At 36.9% G+C, this 17373-nt stretch overlaps 1 protein-coding gene across 9 annotated transcripts in view; it reads left to right on the top strand.

Annotated features, from left to right (window-relative positions):
* LOC137283273 (coiled-coil domain-containing protein 154-like) overlaps positions 1 to 17373 on the top strand; it is a 77552-nt gene that overhangs the window by 26923 nt on the left and 33256 nt on the right. Inside the window, exon 1 of one of the 9 annotated variants that reach the window (XM_067814720.1) lies at positions 3940 to 4023. The exons of the other annotated variants lie outside the window; for them this stretch is intronic. Within the exon in view, the coding sequence (XP_067670821.1) occupies positions 3971 to 4023 (53 nt within the window). The 5' untranslated portion in view covers positions 3940 to 3970. Of the gene's footprint in view, positions 1 to 3939; positions 4024 to 17373 lie in introns of those variants that run through there. 9 annotated transcript variants of the gene reach the window in all.

Raw genomic sequence — 17373 nt, 5'->3', positions numbered from 1 at the left:
TCCACCCCACCGATCGGTTTGCACAACACAATCCTGATGATAACGTTCACCCCGTCGACGCCATACCCGTAGACGCCCGTCAGCATTTCGCAAGTGAAAACGCGACTCGTCGGAGAACACCACACCATGCCAACGTCGTAACAACCACACACGATGCTGTTCAGCCCATTGTCGGCGTTCACGGCGATGCCTGTCAGTCAGGATGGGTCCAACGTAAGGGCGTCGACAACGTAACCCTGTCGCACGGAGACAGCATCGGACGGTGGAAGCGCTGATCAAACCACGTCGACCCTGGACAGCGTTGGCGGTTCTGGCAGCGGGCAAGGTTCGATCCCGAATATGGCGCCGTACAATGTCTCGATCTTGACGAGGGGTGGTAACACGTGCCTGGGCGTTGCCGGTCCCTGCTGGTTCCTGTTTGTTGGTATCTGTTAGCAAGCCTCAGAATGGTCGAATGATGACACCCAAATCGTCGTGCAATGTTTCTACTTGAAGCGCCGACCTGCAACATACCCAAGGCCTGTTCTCGTTCCTCTGGTGACAATCTTGGCATGGCGAAAAAACTTTACTTACGAAAGTACTGCGAAAATGAGAACGGTTTTGTGCCGAAGGTCATTTATACCCCTGAACAGCATGCTTTCTGCATGCAATTTGTGCCCTTCGTGTGTGATGTGCATGAATTTTGTTGTTTTCATGTGATGTGTTCGATGATGTGTTCGAACGATCCGTTTTTTACTGTAGAGCGTTATTTACGATCTAGTGTGTTATTATCAAAATTCCCACCATTAATTTTCCATTTCCAAAAGATTCTATTGCCTTATTTCAAAATTTACAGGTGGTGCGTTTTCAATGATGTTCAGTATATATCACCTGGTTGCAGTTTTATCCATTGTCCAGTATTTGTGATATGTATCATATTCACCTCAGTGCGGATTCCAGTATTTTCCATTGTCACAACTTAATTGCCATCAAGGTACGGTGTATTGGCATCCTGTAGAACCTGATGTAGTACAAAGAAATTGCAAATAAGTTCATGTTCTCGATTTCCTTTAAACATTTATGTTGAAGAGCTTTTTTTTGAGAGGACAAATGCCTTTACTCTGAATCAGTACATCTAGAATTGTGTTTCTCTACATTCTCATTGGTATCAGATTTATGATTTATTATTAGAACAATACATTGTTCCTAAATATAACAGTTTAAAAATGAATATATCGTGGAAATGTCACAGAGATGTTAGATCGTTTCTCAGATCTTTATGCAAATTACATCATAATTTAATTTACCTGAAGCAATGGGTTTTTCAATAGTGTTTTGTCTATACACTTAAGCTGATGCATCTGGAGACCTTGATATACCTGTTTTGTGTAACTGACAGGTGCCTCATCATTTTGGGAATGGGTATATTCAGTGGCTTATTACCTTGTTTTCAGCTCAAAACTAGTGTCACTATATCTTATCACTGGGATTGAAAAATAGAATTAAGAGAATAAAATCCCTACCTTGACAAGTGGTGCCCAAAACATGTATCTCTGTAATGCAATGAACATGAATGGTATTTATAAAGGAGATCAGTCATGATAAAGTGTTTGTATGTACATTGTAACATTGGCTGGACAGGTGACCTAAGTGCTAATTTACTGTGATACAGTGCTGTGGTTTAACATGGAATCCAGGCTAGACAGACTCAGTATACTGACACTAAGATGACTACTGAATCCTTGTTTTAGTGTCAGGCAGAGTGGCAACAGGTATCTTCTGTTAACAAATACATGTATAACTTGGACTGAAGAACAGACTGTCATTTTGTAAGGTAGCCTCGTAGTGAATGTATTCTCTAGTTACTGCGAAGACCCAGGTTCCGTCCCCACATGGATACAATGTGTGAAGCCTATTTGTGGTGTCCCCATGATATTGCTAGAATTATTGTTAAACTCAGTGTAGAACCACCCTCGCCCATGATGGAACGGTTGTATCACTTTCTGTCAGTAAACCTGTCAAAGGAAAGGTGTGAATTATTAAAATGAATAAGTAAAGTCATTAACGTCTCACTTCTTAATGCTTTTGTCATGTACATTTGAGCTAAAAGCAAACTTTGAGCCAGTTGTCAACAAAAGAGGCTTTGTGTCATACTGAACATCTGTCAAGGTTGTGACTGATGGTCCTGTCAAGTGCATCCCAGAGATTCCAAGGGAATGACGCTTATCCCCAGTCCAGATCTTAGCAATCACCTGATACTGGCTTTGGGACTATAGATTCCAGGGTATTGATTTATAAGAACCGTGAGTTACAACAATTCAAGAGAAGGATGAGGAAATAGAATGCAGATTGTGAATTGAGCTGCTTGACTGACATGTTGCATGATTGCATGACACAAGTCGTATCATTAGTCCATCAATATCGGTCTGAGTACCACATTTTAGTTTAGTGCTAATATTTCATGTGAAGGTTTGCCTTCCTCTTCACACATCAGTAGAAACACATAAAGAAGTTGTCATTCTTAAAGTATCACTTTTGTGTCTCACAAACTTCTAAAGGACAATGAAACCTATTTTATTTATGTAATTTCTCCGTTTATGGATCTGCAAATTAAAAAAAATAAAAATGTTGCAACGTTCCAATGTCTAAAGCTTTTCTTTATCGCATATCATTTAAAGCTAGTAATTGACTTGTAAATGCGAACTTTCAGCATAAGTTGTGAAGTATTTGATCAGCATTTAGAAGTGATACTCATAAAGGCAAGAATCTATTGATGTAGTTTACAAATCCTCCCCATAGCAGATGATGTAGTTCATACAAATTTGTGTAAAGGCTGTAAAATGTTCAGCTAAATGGTATGTGGAGGTTTTGAAATGGTAATTTTTGTTTCATTCCACCAAACCTATTGTTATGGCAGTATTAATTGAGTTCATTTGTTTTGCTGGCATGTCTATTAATCATAACACCAGCCCTATTCATCATGACGACAAGAAATGATTGGGAAGTTTTCAATCACAGGTTCATACAGAGAAAGTAAATATTTCTGGCTGTGATTTATACACATATTGGCAAGATTAGGAACCGAGATAACTGGCAAATCAATACTCCATGCTTTCACAAGTGTTGATTTTGTGAGTTGAAATTATTGTAGCTACAGATTTCAGTCGCAGTCAAATAAACTGCATCAAAAACAGACTTCAGGCTACCACCCTTCTCTTCATTTATCTCTGATAATGCAGTTTATTTGATCTACTGTGGACTCTCTGTCTGTCAATATAATCCTGCAACTGAGCTGACAAATTGCTATCCAATGTTGGCTTTAATAAGGTCTCATTTCATTAAGTCAAGTTTGAGAGGTTTCACATAGTGGGGCAGATCAGATTCCTCTTATGAAGACGTGGGAACAGTTCTTGAAAGTAGAAAGTGTGGAGATTCTAGGAGCTGGTGTAGACATAGAGCTGATCGGAGCACACTGTCCTACAACCCTTTTGATACCCTGTTTATGGAGCCACATACCCTGTTGTGGTGTGCACCTAGCTACATGGCTGTTTATTTGTTTACTTCTTCAATAGACACCCTTTGTTCAGCCTGGAGTGGGTCTAGAGCCAATCATGCATGTCTGTACCGTGACCGGCAAAATGGCGATCGTGTTTCTACTCATTGATACAGAATTGCATTGAGCTGTGTCAGTGGTTTATTCATGACACTGATCCGGATTGTTTATAATTCACAAGGACCAAACAGCTCAGGAAACATCTTCTTTACTCAGAAATGAATCAGTGAAACCCAGTTATTGAAAGAATGTACCCTCATATTCCATCAGTTATGTGTTTGTTACACTGGAGGAGTGCAGTGTTGACCTGATAGCTGGTCAGTGGTCTGTGATCATTAATGAAATTTGGATTATTTGTGTACTCACGTTGATGGATACATGGCTTGTTCCTGAAGATCGATTTATACCACAGATCAATAGACTGGTCGTCAGGCTTCAATGGAAAAGTATCGCTTCACTGCTGATAATGCTCTTGGTTCCATTCTTTTGAAGTAAGTTTAATATTTAGTTAAGTTCTTCTTTTTGTAATGTCATTTTTTTGGGTCTTGAATACAAGCCATGGTTATCAAACAGAAGAAATGACAATATTCCATTGTATCTAATGCCATTTAATGTTGTTAAATATGTTTTGACAGTTTTTGTTTAACATAAAAATAACACAGTGTCATTAGTATGGGTCAATTGATATTTCATGCTCATAATCAGTATCTGTATTACATTAGTTTTGGTGTAAACCATAAAACATGTGAGTCTTTGAAGGTTATGGATCTTCCTGAAACAAACAGGTACTGAATCTACTACATGCAAAGGAAAGGTTCTTTGGTATCAGTCCATACATATGTTATGTGAACTTGTCTTCAGATTCAGGCAGAATTATTCACAGCACAGACGTTTGTGTCCAGTACACACAATTCTGGATAAAACTCTGTTCTTCTAGTGATTGTTTTAATCATTAAATCTTTGAGTATATCATGTTGCAGTCAAATTTTCTAGAACTACTGTTGAAATTAGTATTGGTGGTCCTGTGGACCTATAGTTTTGTAGGGCAAGAAATTTTTTTTTTTCTGTTCAGAAACGTTTTCTAATGTCAGTTTGGCTTGTCCATATAGAGAATGAATCTTCATGAAATATATTGAAATGAACTGTCTAATGCTAGAGTCACATGTAGACCTGCAGACTTGAAACCTAAATACCATATTTCCTCAAATAAGCATCCATGTTGAAATAATATTGGAGTCTTGATTACTTTCCAGGCCTCAGTTGATTATGCGTCAAAATCTCACCATTATTATCTGACGCAAGTTTAATGTACATCGTTTCAAAACTTAACCCCCCAAATTAATTATTCTGTCTAACATGCTTATCTTCACAATTACTTGCAAACATATATATTTTTTCAACTACAATTTCATATACATGCATATATTCAGATATTTGTTTGAATTGTGTAGTCAAAATTGTTTATTGTTCAGAAAAGATTACAAGTGCACTTTGACACTCGTCCTGAAGTTTGAACAAAGGTGATTTCTCATAGCTTATTGTTACAGTCAAGTTTTTTTTTAAAGAAATGACAAAAACCTAGACTTTTGAAAGTTATGATGCATAACCTACCCCAAATTTTATAAGGTCATCTGGATGTTGTGATTTAATAGACTGTACAGTCTATACTTTGGACTTTGGGGAGAAATTCCATCATGTTTGATATACCATTAACCAGGAGAACTGGATGATCATTCAGCATTTGAATTCTTATCTCACTATAACTCATAAATAATTATTAACAATAATTATCGTTGAAGTTTTTCTTCCAGTTATTTCATATCATTGTGTCGGATATACCATTAACCAGTTGAATTGAATGCTCATACAATGCATGAATTCTTATCTCACTAGGACTCATAAGGAAGTATTTACGGTAATTATCATTGAAGTTTTTCTTCCAATTATTTCAGATGATTTAAGTTTGAATCAGGCACACAGCATAAAACCATAATTGTCCATGTTTATGGTTGGTTTCTCTTCTTTTTATCACATGGGTGATCAACATCTCCAGGCAGAATGGTCTGTAGTCAATTAAACTTGAATGTAGATAGTCTAATTGCTCTGGTAGATTCAGATGCTCTGGTCTGTTGTACATTTATTGATTTATTAGTTACGACCTCAGTAGACAGCATGTCAACCCAATCAGACAATGATACGAAGCTCCTCCATGCTCCTAATGTCATCAATAAAGCATGTACACAGGGCTTCGATTTAACCTATAGATTACTGGTTCGATATTGATGGCATCTTGCAAACCTTTTTACCAATCTTGTCAATTTATTATTCATCAAGAAAGACCGGAAATTAGTTGAGAAATAAATGAGAGTACTTCAGTAATTATGTCCGCGCATTCTTGCATGACTGTCATTCGACAGTGTCATGCATGACTGTCATCCGACAGTGTCTTGCGTGACTGTCATTCGACAGTGTCTTGCATGACTGTCATTGATGGCAATTCCTTGGTTCATAGGGACTTGTAACGCAAAATACTAGCATCAAGATATATACCAGGTAGAGGTGTGCCAGTGATCGAAAATCGATCGAAACAAAGATTAAAAATTATTATCAGTTGTAAAACAAAACACATACTTTTGATTAATTTGAATCTTCTGATTTTAGTGTAACACAGTTTGATGAATATTCATGAACTGAGTGGCTGAGATTGCTGACGTAATGTACTTAAGATGGAGCCTTATTCTGTGTCGTTGTGAATCCTGTATGGAACTCAGTCCAAAAAAGAGTTAGATTCTGTACATTACTGAGAAAGTGTAATCCCCCAAACTACATGCCTTTATTCTTCTGTATGGGGGAACTATTACTTGGATGGACTGCTTATCTTTATCTAATTTTGATGTTATTGACGCGTAGTTAAAAAGAGGAATGATGGCCGATAATATACATGATTTCAAGGTTATTGTTTTTTAAGGAAAATTAATGTAATGTACATACATTTGAACATAATATGTACATAGATGTACTTAAAAATATACAAAACACGTTTCCATGGTCAGTGTGCTAGTTGCATTGGCAATGGATATGGTATCAGCCTTTGTAAGCAGCCCTGGTTGTTGGGAAACTGACAGTGTGGAGCCTTTTTCAAAATGATACACAGTCTGAATTATTTTCATAGATTAAACAGTAAAACTCCAAATGGAAAAAAATGCAAACATATTTTTGCTTTCAAATATGTTTTTCACATTTTTATACAATGATTTTTAAAATATATATTGTTTTGAAAGTTTCAGGGATACAATTCCCCCACCATATCAGTTTCAGCCGACCTTATATTCAGCAATCTAATACACATGAAATAATTATTAAGATATATAGAACTGTGTGTCTTGTTTCTATGACAACACATTACAAAGTGCTTTGAAAAAGTGCAGTACTGCCTAACCATAGCTACAGTAGAGTGTTGATGTGACAGCAACGCCGGTGTTTGCATGGATATCCCCAGCCATTAGACACAGTTGTGGCTTGTGTTGACACCACTTACTTCATGTTTACTTGGCACACTGTCGTTCTCATGCTAAGCAGTTAGATCTGTATGTTCAGATATGCCCAAGCCGAGTGGGAGCATAGAGTGAATACTTTTGGCAAACAGACTGTGAGATGATAAATAGAAAGAGAGTTATATCGATCGGCAGTACATATTTTTGTTGATTGTTCAAGTACATTTTTTTTTTATGCTGTATTCTGTCAAAGGAAGAAATATGTAGATTTTGATATAAGTGGCTGCAATGTTTTGTGAATACGAGTTGCCTTCCTTAGCATTGCTTGACTAAAGACTGAATGGGTTTGAGGCCAAAATACACATTTATCATTCCTTTAATATTTTATGCCAGTGTGATATCCCTCTGCATGTAGATCCTGAGACATCATCATGAAATTGTATGTCCATTGATCCCCACGTGAATTTTGACCAACCCATCTAAATGAAGGAAGCAATGGTTGTTGAGCCAATGAGATACAAGCTTTCTTAAACAGTTAGGCTTCATTTCGTTCTGCCACACAGATGTCATTGTATCCTAGTTGCATAGATTGATGCTCATGCTGTTGACCACTGGATTGTCTGGCCCAGACTAGATTATTTACATTTATTATTTACTGAGTGAGGCAATATTTAGAAAACCCACTCACTCACTTTTCTGTCACAATTCAGGAATGTGCTGAACAACTTAATTACGCCCTTTTTAAAGGTCACATGCAACCAAAAAATCACACACAATTAAAACACAATTATCACTTATTCATGACATCTAATATATACATTGCTGCTTGTTAAAAAACAAATAAACAAGATTATATAAGAGTACAATCGCGATTCAAAAGTGCAATATTTTGTACTTGGGCTAACTTCCCTCGAAACGAAGCCCTCGGGAGACCGAACCCAGTCATAGCGGGTGGCTGTGCACTCAAGGGTAATGACGACTTCCGACTGGCTGGTTCATTTGCTGATACGCTGAGGGCTCAATGTGTGCACAGAAAGATGATCTGTTTGATGGGCCTTTCATAAGTATGGCTAGTCACAAGAAAGTAAGATTCTTCATGGATAACAACTTCTTTTATTGTACTTGATGCGTCGTTTCAGTATGGATTCATATACCGTTGTCAAACAAAATCATTTACACTAGAATAAGTTGTTATCCCTAGAAAATGTAAATAGAGATGTTGGGTTTTGTAAATACACGTTCTCTGAATTTGAGTTTGATCAAATCAAAAATCATCTCAGCAGAGATGGTGAACTACTGCGTGACTGGAAAGTGTCATTCGTCCAAGTACAAAGCAGGACTTGAAAGAGTTTGCACCAGTTTCTGTCAAATCCATTCATCCGAAAAAATGGCTGTAGTTTGTTTTCAACCCACAGACATAAAAACTTGTCATGTGTACAAGTATCACACCTGCCTAATTACATAATGTGGCAGAGACTGGACTTGGGTACACAAGTCATAAATCAATTTATTTTGTTTATGGGGTATAGCCTGATAGGTGTTAAGTTCAAATTGCATTCAATGATTGAAGCTGACTATTGTATATTGTCTTTAGCAGACAGGCAGGCAGACAAACAGGTGTCAGTAAACCAGACATTGAGCTTTCTTGGTGACAGAGGCTTACAACAATCAGCAAGTTTTTTTATGTCACGAGTAGATTATTTACTTGTTTATTGTTTGTGTACACAACCAAGATTAGACTACTGCTCACGACCTCATACTCCGAACATGCATACTGTTTCAAGCTCTGTGAACCTATTCACAGCGCATGCGTTATGGGCGCAGCGCAGCGCTGGGGGGAATTTAGTGAATCGTTTGAACTCCGATTTCGCTGGCTTTTTTTTTCATCGCGTTTTTTTTTTTAACTTTATAGACTGAATTGGCACTTTTCATGATTTGTTTCGGTAAGTGTATACCTAAAGGTATCAGAATCTGCAAAGTTGTGTTTTACGTTGCATGTGACCTTTAATGTAGACTGAATTGGCACTTTTCATGATTTGTTTCGGTAAGTGTATACCTAAAGGTATCAGAATCTGCAAAGTTGTGTTTTACGTTGCATGTGACCTTTAATGTAGGTGTCCAGACACAGCAGGGTGTATCAGTTTGAAAAGATCTCGTAAATGCACCATGCTTCACGGTTTTCCAAGGAGTATGACTTTTCACATGCAGTCAGACCATGTACTTTTGACCATATGGGCAATATCAAATCAGGCAGTTGTGTTCAGGGTTTGCTTGAGTTAAGGTCTGACTTGAGTTGGGACTTAGTTGAGTTCAGGTGTAGCTTGAGTTCAGGTGTTACTTGAGATAGATAACAGCTCATCATGATTCATTTTGTTGGTTCATCAAAATAGATAGACTGATAAACCAGATTTAATAGTTCATCGAAATAGAAGTCACATATACTAGCTGCAATAGAGCTACTTCAGATAACAGACATTAAGCTGCAGTAGAGCTACTTAGATAATAGACATTAAGCTGCAATAGAGCTAGATAAATAGAGCTGGTGTAGATGGTAGAAATTAAGGTAACATATCAAGTTACTTACCCCATGAGCATTTGTCGAAAGAGATTCACATTTAGTTTCCCATTTATATTGTTTGAATTACTTCATCAGTTTAATCAAGACCCACAGCATAATATACTTGCATCCAGGATCAGGGATATATGTATAGAACACAATATTCTGCATCTAATAATACCACTAGTTGATAACAAGTCATCATTTCACCTTTAAAGCTTAGCAGTTATAGAATATATCACATGACATGGATCATCTGTTATGAAAAAGTGCAGGTTAATGAGGCCATATGTACATTATCAGTCCAGGTAAATTATTTTCTTTCTACATAGATTGCTTGTTGTTTGGTTCCTGCTGTAAAGATCACCATATATTTGATACTTAGTAACAGTCACAGCATAATGAATCTATCACATTACTGACAGAAAGCGTTTTATAATCCTTACAAGGAAATGCTAGATCTGTTGGGGACGACCATGTTCATAAGGGTTGATGGGGTCTTTGTTGTCTCCTGATGTTATCTTAAGAGCCTCAAGATTCAAACACCATAAATCCAACAACTGCAGTGCCCCCCTGAACACTGAATGTTGGTAAAGCGTGATAGGGAGGGGCAACATGAGTAATTAAAGAACAAATATATTCAATTTTTTTGCACTCTTTCCACCACTGCGTATGAAAGACTTCTGGTTAGTCATAAATGGAATACCATTTTTTTAAAAAAAATAAACTTGTGGTTAATTTATACCAAGCGCTTAAAAGTTGCTAAAATGACGTCTGCTTCTCTCTTGCTCACAAACAAAACCCAGACAGGTTACGTAACTCTGTTGCCAGAACCCTGCAGTGACGTCATAGAAGGAATGATTTTCAATTAGTTGTATAGAAAATGTGTAGAAAGCTCGTCTTTTTGCTGATTTCTTGACGTCACCAAAGACATGCCGAATTGTTGTGTTGCCGTCAATTGCTCCTTGGGGTCGGGTGATGATGTCACTATGCACAGATTTCCACCAGACCTGGTAGTTTGTGCTTAATTTGGTTGTTTGTGTGTGCGAAACAAGCGTTGTGGAAGCCTGTGTTATAGTCTGGTTCATAATTATTGAGAATTTTTCTTCTTACTTTGAGCTATCCTAACACCTCAACTGATTCACTGATACTTAAAACTAAGTAATGGTATAAGGGAGGTAACTCTTCTTGGCCTACTGAGTATAGTACAATTAGAGTTACCTCCCCTGAATTTGTAGCAGACGTCATTTTCCTCAGCACTGTCAACAATGTCTGTTGAAGATAAAAGAAGGTTGATTTTTGAGTTGTGTAATCAAGGAATTGATGATGTAAATACATTGGCAGAGAGAACAGGAACTCCTCTTTCTACTGTGTATAGGATTAGGAAGAATTTTAAAGAGGGAAAGGATTTTGGGCACCAGAAAGGAGCAGGGAGACCCAGAAAATTGGACTTCTCAGATCGCGTCCGGCTGGGAATTTTAGCGTCTAAAAAGCAAAGGGCGAGCATCTCCAACATCAAGTATGAAATGATAGAAAGGGGATCAACAGTTGTATCAAAATCTACAGTTAGAAGAAATTTGATTGATCTTGGATGGGAGAAAAAGACTGGAATTCCTTCTCCTCTCATGAAACAAGAACATAAAGACAGGCGTGTTGAGTCGTGTTTGGCACATGAAAACTTTGACTGGGAAAATGTGATTTTTACTGATGAAAGCTCAATATGCGTATATCCCAATAATGTGAAAATATGGACAAAGTCTGCGTCAGCACCGTTGTATCAACGACCTAAATACAGCCCAAAGTTTCATGTATGGGGAGGGATATCCTTATTAGGAACGACCCCGCTGTGTGTGTTTGAGGGAAATCTGACAAGTCAACGCTACACTAACATATTAGATAATTTTCTCCTTCCAAGTGCACATGTGTTTCATGGAAATGACTGGATTTTGCAGCAAGATAATGATCCTAAACACACCGCAAAACATGCCAAGCAGTGGTTTCAGGAGAAAAATGTGACTGCATTACCATTTCCTGCATATAGTCCTGACTTAAATCCCATTGAGAACATTTGGGGGATGATGAAGGAATGTGTGAATCAAAAGGGGTTGACAAAAATTGAAGACATAAAGAGAGAAGTGGTCCGATACTGGGACAGCATAACTCACGAGACACTAACCTCTCTGATAGGAAGTATGCCTACCCGTCTTAGACTGTGCCGTGAAGCTCAAGGAGACTTGATAAAATATTAAATTGTTACCTACACAACATGAAAAGGTCAGTTCACTTTCACAATACATTCAATTTTATCTGATTTGTTCTCGTTTAATAATATGAAATGCTTTAGCTATTCTCAATAATTTTGAACCATACTGTATATACTAAATTATATACTAAACGCTTCCAGGATAGAAAATGGAGTTCAAGTTTCATCGAGTTTATAAAATCAAGACTGCTTACTACACATTGCTGCTCAAAAGGATTTTGCATGAATATAACGCTTTCATCCTCGGAAGCAAGGTTGTCGTCAAAGTGACAATATCATCATAAGTACTATCATATTGACCACCGCCTCTCTTCCAAGAGTGAAATTGTTATGTTATAAGCAATGTCATGTAAAATCCTAATGTCCATCAATAAAATACATATTTTACTACCAGTGAAAGTAATTTTGAGTTTGTAAATCCGTGAAAACAAACTTAAATAACATTCATTCTCAGGCAGGGCACCACCATTTTTGAAAATCGTGAAGTGACGGACTAAAGTCCATTTGAATTAATGAGATTATGGTTTGTTTTCATCAAGTTAGAAAATCAAAATGGCTTTCTACTTGTAGTTAAATATGTATTTGAATCATGACCAAAAGGAGTTTGGATGACACAACCTGTAACATGACATAAGTGAGGTCAGGGTCAAAGTAAAAATACTGCGCAATTAATTTCTTCACTTGCTAAATTTACTTGTTTTGTAAACGTTCACTCACCAGTATGTAGACACTTGTCAATATATGTCTTTATATTTGATCTCGTAATTCTAATTACTTTATAATCATACTTGTATGCATTTTGAAACTTAATAAAAAGAAGCTATCTGCGAATGTATAGCAGGAATGTAATATGTAGACATTTCATAGTTTGCCTATATGAATCATAATGTGCTCGCACGCACTCCCTAGTGTATGTCGTCTGTATCATTACACTTTACGACAAAAACAATGATTCTGTTGAAAGCTACGACAACTTAATAAAAACAAAATGCAAATATTAAAATTAAAACAAATTAAAGTTATAGGAGCAATGTCAGGCTATTACCTTGTTCGAGGAATGCATCTGTCAGTATCCACAAAAACGAGTGATATATTATTCATCAGCAGATTTCCCAAATGATGTGTCTTTTAACAGTCTAATGTATGAAAACGTGATGTATCGTTTCAGGTTTTTCACATTGCTGTATAGTCTCATTGGTCATCCAAAATAGCACACCTGGCAACTAAATGCATAATGTGCATCATTCTTTTAAAAAAATAATTTAGTTAGTCAATAATGAGCAATCAATCATTGTATTTTCAGTTAATCCTTTGAAAGAATGGTGTTGTTTTTACATAGACACAGACACGACAGAGTATATTCAGTATAGGTTAGTAAATGTACATACGTAAACACTACCTTTTGACAAATCCCCATGCAAATCCGCATAAGAGTAATTAATCAATCAGGGTGTTATCAGTTAATCCTCTGATCGATCCAGACATAAGAAATGCCGTATGGGGGACTTTGACGGGTAATCTCAGTGGCGTTACCACTAATCATACCTGTTATAAATTCATTAACTGAGCATCAAGTGAATGATGACAAATAACATGTAGGTTTATACCACCTAACATGGATTACAACCTAGTGACACCAAGTGATTTTGACAGAATCATCTATGAAAACAAGGGATGTAACTCGGTAAGTAGGCAAAGCAGGAGACAAAACTAAATGATAGTAGATTGATAGAGGTGCGATTTAAGGTAATTATAGATCGAAATGAGCAGTTTTAATGACAGGTTTTCATTTATAACGATGTCAATAAGTGATTTTTTGCATTTACACCCCCTAGAGTATATGTGATCTTTAAAGATTCAGGCGTATGATAGGTGCTATTATAACTACATATACCAACCATATTCTATGTGTTATTCAGGTAATTGCAGGTACTTCCTTTGATCTGAGGGTGTCTCATCTCATAATTACAAAATGAGGCTCTGTGTGCCCTCAGTTAGTTATCAGACTGCACTTAAGATCACTCCCACTATATGTAGACTGTCAGCCATTATTTAGTAGTTCAGGTGTTGGTTATAATTGGACCGTAATTTCACCCATTATTCTCTGGAACTTTCTACTGAATGTGTATGTCAGTGATAAGAATCTTTGTGGTTATTGACTACTGCCTTTAGCGTCCTCGTGGAAAGCAGATCAAAGTAGTTGTGTTTGATGAATCAACTAATAGCCATCATCAGTTTGACCCATTTCTGCCAGTATTTCACATGCAATAAATATGAGTGTAAGTTTTCATTTCCTACCATGAAGTTGAAGACACAACAAATGGCGCATCTGTATTTCTCTGTGATCAAGCATATATCTGACATGGCATACTTCGTCTCTACCCCTCATTCATTTCTCCTTTATGAATTAGGAAATGTCATTTGAAGGAGTTGGAGTTCTACATAGCTGCCTATTAGGATGATATTTGAAACCTCCATGTATTGCTGTGTCTGAGAGTACTGTGAGGAATCAGAATGAATATGTTATACAGTGGAATCTGTCAAATGTGGACTCTGTGCAATACGGTTTTCTCCCAAATCCAGACTCCTCTCTGAGTATAGGCAAAATTGTACTAAATTTTTCATTAAAGCTTGCTTTATATTGCAGACTCTCTCAGTTACGGATTATGTACTAAAATAGTAGTCCCAACAATCAAATTGCTATCAGAATATGTAGTTGACTAAAATAACAATCCCTACGATCAAGTTAATTTGAGAACAAGGCTTTGTAACCCATAAGTAGATGAGTACTATAACAGTCCGTTAAATAAACATCTCATTTACTTCTATTCACCTGGGTTAATTAATTAAAGACACACCAATTAGTGTCACCTCACAAAGTGTCACTTAACTCAAGGTCAGTCAGCAGTCTTGTTAATGACCGATTGCTCGCTGTTATCACATACACTTCATAGTTATGGCAAACCGACCAGCAAAATGTAGTTTGCCTGATTTGTCACTTGCTGACAATGTCAAACCTATTAATGAGTCAGTGATGTCAAAACAGAACGAGCTTGCTGAGAAATACAAGATAAGTAAACAGAGTGTATCAGATATTTTGAAGCATCATGAACATTAGCCTCAGCTTTATGTAAAGAACCTAAGTGACAACAGCAAGCGGAATATCAGCAGAAAGTTTTAAGTGTTTTCAGAAATGTGGATCTCATACTGCCCAAGAAACTCAAAATGACGATGAAGAAGATGGCAACCCGCTTGCGAAGTTGATTTCTGTAATCACTCCCAATGTCAGCAGAAATGAATTTGTGTTATTCAACAAATGAGGAAACCAAAGGTGAAGATGAAAAGGCTCCTCCTGCATTGACGCATGTTAAAGTATTGGAAATGTTGATGGACATTAGACATTTTGCTGAGAATAGTGGTTCGTACATGCGATTCCCCATGTTCTCAGTTTGGAACACATTGTATTACATGGAAGGTTACAGAACCAAAAACAAACTAGGTTAACAGACTCAGCCCTGTGAAAATATAACTATATTGAGTATACATGTATTGTATAAATAAAAGAGAACTAATGTACATGCATTTAAGTTGTTGGGTTACAGTCCTTAACAAAGGGAGGTAACTCACCATGGGAGTGAGTGTCTTTGGTAACGGAAGTATTTGTCCAATACAGACTTTTTAAGCTCCTAACAAATGAGTCTGCCCTAGTCAAGTCCATACTAGACAGATTCCACTGTATTATGTTTAGTTTTCATTGAATAGTAAGGACTTACTCATTCACATGATTTCATACTGTTTTGTCTTTGGATGGCAAAGGGTAAAGAAGATTAACTTCAGGTCTTAGGACTCAGCATGCAAAACTAAGTTGATTCAAATAGGTTAAACCCAGATATCATCTAAACCCAGATATATCTGTCTGTTTGCACACAGTTTACAGATCACATCAAGTTAGAACTTGATCATGACTCAAATTACACAGCAACAATGTTTCAGACTCTCTTACAACACCACAGTGAAACTGGGCGTATTCCTTTTATTTGTATGTATTTGTTCTTCGGGATCCCTGAAGACATGATTGCAATGGTAGTTACGAGAGCTTGTAACTTGAGCAGATTATATAATGAATAATTCAAGGTGGCAATGTTCATGTTGGGATGGAATGAATACATAATGTAACACATGAAAACGTTTTGTCTGGGACAGGTTAAGAAAACTGTGTTACATTTGAGTGCTGTTTATCAGTTAGACACCAAGAAAGTACATTTGGTGAGAGTTAGTGTGTTGTCTTCAGTAATTGCCATATGAAGAGAGCGTGTTTTTTTAAGAAGGATGAGTCAAATCAATATTTTCCTAACAACACTGTATTGGAAACAAAACCCACATGTACTGCACACAAAGAAAACTAAAGTATCCACAACATTACTGTGTGCTAGCTAGCAACAGCATGTTGATATTTATATTATTATACACTTTTCATTTGAGGAGTCCTACTGGAAGTTCTGTTCTGTTTCCTTCTATACACATCAATACAAATGGTGTTGTCTTCAGAAATACTTCGGGGCATGTAACATGCAGGGTTGACAAGTGCAAGATAAAATCGTCTCATTAAAGTCTTCTCAGCACATTTCAGCTGATCAATATTAATAAATATCTTATTCCATATCAACAAGATTTCAGTGAATAGATACTCTCAAGCTGCAGTACAGAGAAAATAAAATAGCTCCAGGCCTTTAGTTGGTTTGCTCAGATTCTTGATTTAATGCCCAATTCCTGCTTGCCTTGGTCGTAATGGATGAAAATATTTGGCTGGATTTAAATTAGGCGTTGATCGTTTGACAACAGATTCCATCACATTTTACATGCAATACACCACAAGTATTTGCAGCACAAGTAACTATATCTGCTTGTGTGTGCAGTATGGTTTTGATTTCCAACTCCAGCTATTGTGTGGAGCTTTTTCAAGGAAGCAGCGAATTATTGTAAATTGGCTCACGGAAGAGGTGTGAAGTAGGGCTGGGATGGGTCCATATACCTGTTATGTTAATTCTTGACATCAAATTTGTAAGAAATGGCAATATATTCTTCAGCTCAGAGGCCAAAATTTCAAGTTTTTCAATATTTTAACCATGTATTATATTCAAAAGAAGTAACTGTAATTATGTCTAATATTATCTTCAAAGACAATACAGGTGTCCCAAATACAATGCCAGGTGTCCTGCCTGGTCACTAGTTCAGTTTTATCTGAAACTAAATAGATCCACCCGTGTAGAATAAAAATTTAGGACAAAAGAAGGGATGTGCACCCTGCACCTCCCCTTTGAATCTGCCCAGTGCATGTTCCATGTACAACACGGTATTGCAATTTTGCTTGACCCAAACTCGTAAAATTCAGTAAAGTAAAAAAGTAAAGAAGTTAAGAAGTTTTGTTATTAATCAACACATTTGCCATGAGGTAACTGGTTTTAATCAGCCAATGCCATTTTAAGAGTTGAGCAATGGTATTAGGTCGTCAGTCTTGCTGACTCAA

This window comes from Haliotis asinina, chromosome 5 (assembly GCF_037392515.1).
Source record: "Haliotis asinina isolate JCU_RB_2024 chromosome 5, JCU_Hal_asi_v2, whole genome shotgun sequence".
In the NCBI taxonomy this organism is placed as follows: Eukaryota; Metazoa; Mollusca; class Gastropoda; order Lepetellida; family Haliotidae; genus Haliotis; species Haliotis asinina.
Note: the sequence above shows the minus strand (reverse complement) of the source record. Positions and strands in the feature narration are given on the sequence as shown.